The sequence below is a fragment of the Coregonus lavaretus genome, assembly GCF_964263955.1.
Source record: "Coregonus lavaretus genome assembly, chromosome: 1".
In the NCBI taxonomy this organism is placed as follows: Eukaryota; Metazoa; Chordata; class Actinopteri; order Salmoniformes; family Salmonidae; genus Coregonus; species Coregonus lavaretus.
This window is the reverse complement of record NC_139988.1, coordinates 15,998,829-16,010,211: the sequence shown is the minus strand read 5'-3', so window position 1 is coordinate 16,010,211 and position 11,383 is coordinate 15,998,829. Positions and strand designations below refer to the sequence as shown.

At 39.4% G+C, this 11,383-nt stretch overlaps 1 protein-coding gene across 1 annotated transcript; it reads left to right on the top strand.

The window, feature by feature from the left end:
- Positions 1–4,559: 4,559 nt before the first annotated feature.
- On the top strand, positions 4,560–5,449 carry LOC311148005 (hemoglobin subunit alpha-2-like; the record flags this gene model as incomplete). The annotated part of the gene is made up of 3 exons (XM_084184887.1): positions 4,560–4,654; positions 4,951–5,158; positions 5,321–5,449. The coding sequence occupies 3 exons, from the start codon at positions 4,560–4,562 to the stop codon at positions 5,447–5,449; spliced, it is 432 nt and encodes a 143-aa protein (XP_084041013.1).
- Between the last annotated feature and the right edge of the window lie 5,934 nt (positions 5,450–11,383).

Genomic DNA, 11,383 nt, shown 5'->3' with positions numbered 1-11,383 from the left:
AGTCAGTCCTCCATACCTGACAGAGGAGACGTGTTTCACTCCTCAATGAAAAAATAAAAGAAGTATAGAAGCATCTGTTTGTTAATTATGTTTGTTTATTTTATGCGTGCGTAATTGTGTCCATATATATATATATATATATATATATATATATAGGCCTAGACGAATTGCACTTTAAGCATGGCTAATATAATAAGACAACTTTAAAGGTTTCAATGGTTATTTCATATCTACACATTATAAATAATACATTAGCCAACATGAACAAGTTGGTGAATGGATGCACATTGTCTAAAAGCCTACAGAGTTGACCCGACTGAATTGTATACTGTTGCTGGCTGTAAAACACGTGACACACATTCAATAGACTATTAACACATAAAAGGTACAAAAACAAAACTATGAAGTGACCACTGTGGGTCATAAAACGAACATCAAAGCATCATGGATGGAATGCGCAATTTCATTATTTTTTTTAAAAAGTAAAATAAATATCATTATTGTCCTTTGAGTATTTCACAGTTAATATGCATTTGTCAAAATTATTGACCTTATATTGACACGAGTTTACTGTAGCTGTTGTCCTATTGATATCCAAATATAAAACATAATTCCAGAAATGTTGAATCTCCTGCTAAGATTGTTTTCCGTTTTGTCCCCTGTAGCTCAGTTGGTTGAGCATGGCCCTTGCAACGCCAGGGTTGTGGGTTCGTTTCCCACGGGCTGCCAGTATGAAAAATGTATGCACTCACTAACTGTAAGTCGCTCTGGATAAGAGCGTCTGCTAAATGACTAAAAAGTAAATGTTTGATACAATTGACCTCCACTTGTACATTTAGCAAAAGCTAGTTTGTTTGGTGCAGGAAACTGCACCATATTCATAATGTGTTGTTGTTGACATAGTGGTCCCATTTTTTTTATTATAAGGGGATGAGATTCAAGTTTCCTACACCAGAACCCTACATGAGCTATATCATTACAGTAGCCTATATGACATGAACCACAGCAACCTAGTCCATGCAGGCCCCTGCAGCAGCTGGCCTCTCCAGCTACGATCCTACATGGGGTTTCAGAATATAAAAATGGCAACACCTAGTGTTATCTTTAACCACATACAGTAGGCCCACACATTATCTGAGAAAATCTATGAGTAAAAGGCATATCTATGCCTTTACATTTATTTAATGAAAGCGTCCTAATAGCATGTATAACCATAGGTCTCTCCAGTGTGTCTATACTCTTCCCTATTAGATGATTTCTCATCATCCCCCAGGATGCTGTAGGAGAAGCCATATATTTGCTGCCACATACATTACAACTTCATGAAGAAAGTGACATAACATTTCCTCGATATCGCGATATCAGGTTCTTCATTCTAGAAATCATTGTATTCGTTGAGAACCTATCGAATGTTGGTTGTCATTCTGTCGTTCCCGCATCTACTAATATCAAGTCACAACTCCGCTGTTAGCAACTCAATCAATTATAAAACGGTCACTCTTCCATTTCCTTAATTGCACAGTTTTAGAAAGTAGAAATTGGTGCAAAGTAGCATTTATTTTCATAAGAACAGCCCAGTGTAATACATACGTCATTGTCAAATTTCAAGCAGTAAGTCTTCATCATCGTTGAGTAAGATATACAGTGGGGGAAAAAAGTATTTAGTCAGCCACCAATTGTGCAAGTTCTCCCACTTAAAAAGATGAGAGAGGCCTGTAATTTTCATCATAGGTACACGTCAACTATGACAGACAAAATTAGAAAAAGAAATCCAGAAAATCATATTGTAGGATTTGTAATGAATTTATTTGCAAATTATGGTGGAAAATAAGTATTTGGTCAATAACAAAAGTTTCTCAATACTTTGTTATATACCCTTTGTTGGCAATGACACAGGTCAAACGTTTTCTGTAAGTCTTCACAAGGTTTTCACACACTGTTGCTGGTATTTTGGCCCATTCCTCCATGCAGATCTCCTCTAGAGCAGTGATGTTTTGGGGCTGTCGCTGGGCAACACAGACTTTCAACTCCCTCCAAAGATTTTCTATGGGGTTGAGATCTGGAGACTGGTTAGGCAACTCCAGGACCTTGAAATGCTTCTTACGAAGCCACTCCTTCGTTGCCCGGGCGGTGTGTTTGGGATCATTGTCATGCTGAAAGACCCAGCCACGTGTCATCTTCAATGCCCTTGCTGATGGAAGGAGGATTTCACTCAAAATCTCACGATACATGGCCCCATTCATTCTTTCCTTGCTCTTTGGTCTTGGCCATAGTGGAGTTTGGAGTGTGACTGTTTGAGGTTGTGGACAGGTGTCTTTTATACTGATAACAAGTTCAAACAGGTGCCATTAATACAGGTAACGAGTGGAGGACAGAGGAGCCTCTTAAAGAAGAAGTTACAGGTCTGTGAGAGCCAGAAATCTTGCTTGTTTGTAGGTGACCAAATACTTATTTTCCACCATAATTTGCAAATAAATTCATTAAAAATCCTACAATGTGATTTTCTGGATTTTTTTCCCTCAATTTGTCTGTCATAGTTGACGTGTACCTATGATGAAAATTACAGGCCTCTCTCATCTTTTTAAGTGGGAGAACTTGCACAATAGTGGCTGACTAAATACCTTTTTCCCCCACTGTATTATTGCATTATATATCAAGAAAATATCATATCTGTTTCATAGTAAGATATCAAAGTCCCTCTTTTCAATTAGAAACATTTTCAGAGAAGTGTTTCTAACCTATATTTAACTCTAATAGATATGGCGGCCACGCCTAGCAATGAACTTGGTTCCTAGAAGTCTACGTCCAACGCAAATAGATTTGCTGTGCTACCGTATATAGCCAAAAGTGATAAGATAAGACAACACCCTAAAAAACTGAGGCTCCATCTCACTCATCAGCATCGTCTCCTCATAGCAAGGGCGAAAATGTGGTGTAGATATTGTGGTGTGAACAGTAAAACGCATTTCCTTCAATTCAACACAGTTTGACATCACTTACAATGCCTCTTATTATGCCACCCGCCTGCAATTCTACACATTTTGCAATGAGGCAGAGAGAAAAATTTGCTTTTTTATAGCTCATTCTCATGCTATTCTTCACATTTGTAAAGAGGATGAGAGAACATTTTGCAGTTTTAAAGCAAAGTTCCTGCAATTCTACACATTTTGCAATGGGGCAGAGAAATTGTTTTGCCATTTTAAAGTTCATATTCTGTTAACTCATACCCAAATAATGTTGTTGACTCATCCTCGTACTTGTGGGGGGTTGGGGTACGACGACTACGATGACGACACTTGAAAAACCCCACTTCAAACTTTTATATCAAACAGACCATTTAAAAAATGCTTGCTATTTCCTCATAGAGGATGATGTCATCCTACTGAGAAGTATAAGCTGGCCAATCAGCGGTCTACTCACATGAATATTTAATGACCATATACGCCCACATCATTCTGTTGTTAGTTTTTTGCCCACACCATTCCAACACAGAACAGCTGAATTTTAGCATACTTAATTACACTATTTTGGAAAACAATTTCACTCATATTGTAATTAATTACAGGTAATATTTCTTAGAAATCTGGAAATACTGGACAGTTACTTTAAAGGTCAACTTTGGGCAAAATAAAATAAATAAATAACGGCTTTAATTAAACTGTATAACTGATCAATGCACCATCTTACCAGGTCATTTAATGCTTTAAAAAATGTTTTTTTGATTAATAAGATATTTGGCTATAGAAGTGCCAATTCTTACCGATTTCTACAGCTTCCTTACAAAAACAAATTATGTGAAATGACATCAACACATACTGGAGGAGTTACTGGCTAGCTACAGTGGCTAGCTTAGCTAACCAGCTAGCTACGTCAGTCGTGGCGCCCATGACCAGAATGACACATCGATGAACCATCACAGGCACACCCCATTTCTGTTTGAAAATTGAGAAAGAGGAGGAGTTGGAACGTTTTTTGTGCCCAAAGTCAACCATTAAAGCTAATTTCCAGGAATTCTACACATTTTGCCATTACTTATGTGTTCACATCGCAATCGACCTGTTCTGAATATTGGGGGGGACATGTCCCCCTATCCCCCATGGCAATTTCGCCAATGCCTCATAGCCAATAGAAAACGAGTAGAGGTGGGGTTTGGTGACATGTCTTGAACCATAAAAGAGGTGTCAGTCCCTACACCCAAACGAGGGCACTGCGTTCATCCACCTCTGGCCTGCTGGCTCCCCTACCTCTGCGGAAAAAAAAAGAAAAAAAAAGAAAAGAAAAACGATATAAAAAAAAAGAAAAAACAGTAAAATTATAAATACAAACAAAAAAAATGTTAAAAATAAAAGACAAAACCAAAAAAAATTAACATTGTAAAGTGGTTATCCCACTGGCTATAAGGTGAATGCACCTATTTGTAAGTCGCTCTGGATAAGAGCGTCTGATAAATGACGTAAATGTAAATGTAAAGGTGTCAGGGTCTGTCTAAATTCAGACCCTTCTAAAGCTTAATTTACCCTCTGAATAGCTTGTGTGGTACAACAGAGCCTTTAGTCAAAATGAGCCTGTCAGCTAAGGAAAAAGTCATCGTCAAGGACTTCTTTGAGAAGGTCTCCAGCAGGTCCGAAGAGATCGGTGCCGAGGCTCTCGCCAGGTAAAGATGGAAGACACTTTATCATCAGTTAGGCTACAACGAGGTCTGGTCTATCTAAGCTAATTGGATTTATGGAAATTGTATTAGACATTATTGTGTTAAACAACTCTAATTGAAAACGATCTAACAGGCCTATATACATTTCTAAAAATACAAAACAGTTCCTGAAATGTACTGCATAATTGAGGAATAAATGCATCACTTATCAGATACAGAATGTTATTGATACTGAGTAATTGATATGCTCGACAGAGCAATTACCACTAACCAATCATTTCTCTCGTTTCTCCATTCAGGCTGATCGTGGTGTACCCCCAGACCAAGTCCTACTTCGACCACTGGAAGGACCTGAGCCCCAACGGCGCTCCGGTTAGGAAGCAAGGCATCACGGTCATGGGTGGCGTGTACGAGGCCGTGAGCAAGATCGATGACCTGGCCGGTGGTCTCCTGACCCTGAGCGTGCTGCACGCCTTCATGCTTAGAGTTGACCCCGTCAACTTCAAGGTAATTATCACGAACTATATCCAATGCACCCATAATGCGCTATAGGCGTATGGGCAATGTAGTATTAACCTATACCTATTCTAATCGTTTGCATAAGGCGCCATTGAGCTTTACTCAGAATAATCAAAGTACTGACACTTTGCTCTGTTTGTCCCTTGTCAGATCCTGTCCCACTGCATCCTGGTGGTCTTGTCCATGCTGTTCGCCGAGGAGTTCACCCCTCAGATTCATGTTGCCGTGGACAAGTTCTTGGCCCTCCTGGCCCTGGCTCTGTCCGAGAAGTACCGCTAAAGGACCAATCAGCACCAACACGCCAGCACTCACACCTGCTGTGGTCCTCAGTGTGGAAATAAATGGTCTTCTTCATTGAGAAATAAAAAGTGCAATCAATTAAATCTATAGTTTCTATAGTGTTTCTTGGTACTCTCGTCAAAAATAAGGACTGCTTGTGAGGTAGACAGCGGTAATAAGAGTCTGAGCTAGTCGACCGTTAGAGATGAAACACATTTGATTAAAAACTCTAAAGCAAAGACAACAACTGTCATTAAAAATAAACAAACAAAATATCAAAAAGGTGATGATGACTACTAAATTACAATATTGCTTTTAATATAATAAATTACTTTTAATCAATATTAAAAATAACGAAAATTATATTATTAGTGCATGGGGTTGGATGCTTTTCCAATGCTCAAAGCGTTTTACATTATAATTTATAAGGAACATTTATACCTCATCCACTAGGCCTTAATTCCAAGCAAACGAAACGAATTAAACTCATATGAAAATGTAATGGAGTCAATTCAACAATTAAGAAACGAACAAATACACTAAGATAAATTAATGAAAAATAATGAAAATGATCGCAATAAAGTGTATTTCTGAAATATTAAGATCTATTTACCCTAGGCTGATGTATTTCACATGACAGGAAACTTTTAGATTCATATTTTGTTTTATTACTCATGATTCAAATAATAAAACAATTATTTAAATACAAATAATACATAACAATTTCAAGCAAAAAAATATTTTATTTGAATATTAGGCCTATGATCCTAACATGTTTTTTGTATGTAATATTTTCGATTTATCACATTGGCTGCCTTACAATAGAAGGCAACGAATTAAATAAAAGCTTGTCTGCTTTTGATGTATTCCTATAGCAAAATGTTGTACTTATTGTTTACTGTAGTCTATTTACTGTAGCCTATTTACTGTACTTACTGTACTTATTGTACTTTGGCTCTTTGTATGGGTCATATCGACCCAGAACATAAACCATATAGCCTTTTTGAACATAACACAAGGATTAATACATTGTATTAAACTATTTACAACAATTCTTTAAATAACATACTTTATTTATTTATTACATATGATTATTAAATGAATTATTAATATAATGAATCCACAATGTATTAAGAATGAAAGAAAGGCTAACTTTGAGATGAGGTAATAGCGTACTATAAGTTACAGATAAACACTGAGAAAAATATATTTTTTTGTATAAAACTGTATGAAAAAGAGACTAAATGATTTGGTAATTGAATGGAAATTAATTAATTAAATGTTTATGTTTCTATGTGCTTTTCCAAATAAATTAAAACGAATATGCAGCAACCTCGGAACAGCATGTCCATAGAACATGGGCTATTGACATTTTAGTTCCTTATGTAGGCTACAGAATTGTTGAAAATATTTACGAGGGCTATAAAAAGAAACATGAAATGAGTTTGAAAACACATAAAACGCCCTAACTTTTATCTAAACTAAGCAGAGATCCATGTGCAAATCCAAGTGCAAATCCACATCTGTTCCGTGACAGGCACGTACACCTCCACAGTCATTCAATCAGACGCGTCTCCCTACATCTGGCTGTAGTGTATTCTGTTTATAAACCGTTGGAGATGCAGTTAGGCTCAGATCGTTTTCTGTGCAACTCAAGAAACCGAGCAAACAGTCAAAATGGTGGAGTGAACAAATGAAGAGCGCGCTGCCATCACTGATATCTTCTCTAACCTCGACTACGTTCGAGTGGGCGCCGAATCCCTGGAAAGGTAAATGCTTTGCTATCCCATCCTCCTGCAAGTTAACATTTACATTTTAGTCATTTAGCAGACGCTCTTATCCAGAGCGACTTACAGTTAGTGAATACATTTTTTTTTTAAATATACTGGCCCCCCGTGGGAATCGAACCCACAACCCTGGCGTTGCAAACGCCATGCTCTATCAACTGAGCTACATCCCTGCCGGCCATTCCCTCCCCTACCCTGGACGACGCTGGGCCAATTGTGCGCCGCCCATGAGTCTCCAGGTTTGTAATTTGTTCCAAAGTCTGGGCTGCTCAGAAATAGATTTAGGCAGCATTTGTATAATTGTCATAGCATAAACCTAGGCCTACGGGTCATGCCTGTAACCTTCGTTCATTTTATGTAGTCTATAGGCAATAGATCAAGTGGCCTTTAGCTTGAAGTCAGACATTTAGTCAAAAATGTAAAAGATCTAATCTGTTTTCTCCTATATATTTGGTCTGTCCTCTAGCTGTTAGCTGATGTTCTGACCGTGGTGGGAAGATGGGCAACGACTTCACCCCGGAGTGTAAGGAAGTTCTTGTCCGTGGTTGTGTCCGCTCTGGGCAGGCAGTACCACTAAAAGCCCATTCCCTCCCTTTCTCGGCTGGGACTGGCTGGAGAGATCTTGCTGTCCAGTCGCAAGAGCATAGAAAATAAACGACATGCACGTTGAAAATAACTTGTTGGTTTCTTTTGACATACTTTATGAAGAGCCGAAATGGTTTTATGATGAATAGCTTTATCTGTAAATACAACTATGATATTGACCTCTATTCAAAAGTGTGCCTCTTAGTTGACCTATTTTAAAGCAAATAAAATGAGAGAAATAACGAAAAAATCGTGACATTTTCCATAAAGCAACTCACATCTCCCGAGTGGCGCAGTGGTCTACGGCACTGCATCGCAGTGCTAGCTGTGCCACTAGAGATCCTGGTTCGATTCCAGGCTCTGTAGTAGCCGGCCGTGACCGGGAGACCCATGCGGCGGCGCACAATTGGCCCAGCGTCGTCCAGGGTAGTGGAGGGAATGGCCGGCAGGGATGTAGCTCAGTTGGTAGAGCATGACGTTTGCAACGCCAGGGTTGTGGGTTCGATTCCCACGGGGGGCCAGTATTAAAATGTAATCTATTTACTCACTAACTTTAAGTCGCTCTGGATAAGAGCGTCTGCTAAATGACTAAAATTTAAATGAAAGCATATTTCGATTTTTTAATTTAGGTGTACATTGGTTGTGATTAATGGCCCATACTGTAGGCCTCTAACGCGTCATTAAAAGAGAGATCAATGTCATTAGCTGGAACAGCGCCCCAAAACGCCAGGTCAAGTTTGTCATACCATGCTGCTATTTTAGCACCTACACAGCTTACAGCACCATATGGTTCTGAACTGCATAAAGATATCAGCAGCATATGGTTCTGAACTTCATATGGATATCTGCGCCATATGGTTCTGAACTGCATAAAGATATCAGCGCCATTGGTTCCGAATTGCATAAAGATATCAGCGCCATATAGTTCTGAACTGCATAAAGATATCAGCGCCATATGGTTCTGAACTGCATAACGATATCAGCGCCATATGGTTCTGAACTGCATAACGATATCAGCGCTATTAGGTTCCGAACTGCATAAAGATATCAGCGCCATATGGTTCTGAACTGCATAAAGATATCAGCGCCATATGGATCTGAACTGCATAAAGATATCAGCGCCATATGGTTCTGAACTGCATAAAGATATCAGCGCCATATGGTTCTGAACTGCATAAAGATATCAGCGCTGCTTTTGTGTTGTTGCCGGAGACCAATACATCCAGAAATAGAAACCAGAGAGTAGGCTACAATAAGAGTTCTATAAGAGTTAAGTATGACAACTGCTATCTGCTGGCATCTGCTGATGTGGAAAGTTACAGACGACTTACATGGTGCTTCTATACAAACCAGATTCATAGTCTTTCAAATTAAACAGAAATGCCATTCTGAGGGAGGGGTCTAAGAAATACTCTCATGTCCGCTGTAGGCTACAGGCTGGGCGTCCAGCCGGGCCTGGTCTTTCCTGTCCTAGGCAAATCCCTTTGGGCCAGAGGCAGGGGCTTTGCCCGGCCGGCGACTCGAGGCGGGTGGGGTTGAGCGCCCCCCACTGACAACAATAGTTGAGGTAATTTTTTGTCTGTTTGTTTTTGGAAATGCTATAGAAATGTTGTAATTTATCAATAAATTGAGTTAGTCGCTAGCTTTTTAAAATTGTATTTTAATTGACAATGTCTAAAAGTGATTTATTGAGAAATGGAGTGTAGAGGCTGGCTTTTAGCCAGCCTGCCAGTTTAGTGGATTCTGCCACTAGCACAGTCAGTTTAGTCAGCTCAGCTATCCCCATTGAGAACGTGTCTGTGCCTCGATTTAGGTTGAGCAAAACTAAACATGGTGGTGTTTGCCTTAGAAATCTCACTGGAATAAAGACCTCCATTCCTGTCATTATTGAAAGAGATTGTGATATCGCACTTCTCAAAATAGGGCTACTTAATGTTAGATCCCTCACTAACAAGGCAGTTATGGTCAATGAACTAATCACTGATCATAATCTGGATGTGATTGGCCTGACTGAAACATGGCTTAAGCCTGATTAATTTATTGTGTTAAATGAGGCCTCTCCTCCTGGTTACACTAGTGACCATATCCCCCGTGCATCCCGCAAAGGCGGAGGTGTTGCTAACATTTACCCCCCCAAAAATGACTGCGTTTTCGTCTTTTGAGCTTCTAGTCATGAAATCTATGCAGCCTACTCAATCACTTTTTATAGCTACTGTTTACAGGCCTCCTGGGCCGTATACAGAGTTCCTCACTGAGTTCCCTGAATTCCTATCGGGCCTTGTAGTCATGGCAGATAATATTCTAATTTTTGGTGACTTTATTATTCACATTGAAAAGTCTACAGACCCATTCTAAAAGGTTTTCGGAGCCATCATCGACTCAGTGGGTTTTGTCCAACATGTCTCCGGACCTACTCATTGCCACAGTCATACCTTGGATCTAGTTTTGTCCCGTGGAATAAATATTGTGGATCTAAATGATTTCCTCATAACCCTGGACTATCGGACCACCATCTTATTACGTTTGCAATCGCAACAAATAATCTGCTCAGACCCCAACCAATGGCCATCAAAAGCTGTGCTATAAATTCTTGGACAACCCAAAGATTCCTAGATGCCCTTCCAGACTCCCTCCACCTACTCAAGGACGTCGGAGTACAAAAATCAGTTAATGACCTAACTGAGGATCTAAATTTAACCTTGCGTAATACCCTAGATGCAGTCGCACCCCTAAAAACAAAACACATTTGTCACAAGAAATTAGCTCCCTGGTATACAGAAAATACCAGAGCCCTGAAGTAAGCCTCCAGAAAATTGTAATGGAAATGGCACTCCACCAAACTGGAAGTCTTCCTACTAGCTTGGAAAGAAAGTACAGAGCAATATCGAAGAGCCCTCACTGCTGCTCGATCATCCTATTTTTCCAACCTAATAGAGGAGAATAAGAACAATCCAAAATGTCTATTTGATACTGTCGCAAAGCTAACTAAAAAGCAACATTCCCCAAGAGAGGATGCCTTTCACTTCAGCAGTGATTAATTAATGAACTTCTTCAACGAAAAGATCATGATCATTAGAAAGCAAACTACGGACTTCTCTTTGAATCTGTGTATTTCTCCAAAGCTCAGCTGTCCTGAGTCTGCACAAAACTGCCAGGACCTAGGATCAATGGAGACACTCAAGTTTCTTAATCCTATATCTCTTGACACATTCATGAAAATAGTCATGGCCTCTAAATCTTCAAGCTGCATACTGGACCCTATTCCAACTAAACTACTGAAATAACTATTTCCTGTGCTTGGCCCTCCTATGTTGAACATAATAAATGGCTCCCTATCCACTGGATGTGTACCAAACTCACTAAAAGTGGCAGTAATAAAGCCTCTCTTGAAAAAGCCAAACCATGACCCAGAAAATGTAAAAAACGATCAGCCTATATCGAATCTCCCATTCCTCTCAACATTTTTAGAAAAAGCTGTTGTGCAGCAACTCACTGCCTTCCTGAAGACAGAAAATGTATACAAAACGCTTCAGTCTGGTTTTAGACCCCATCATAGCACTGA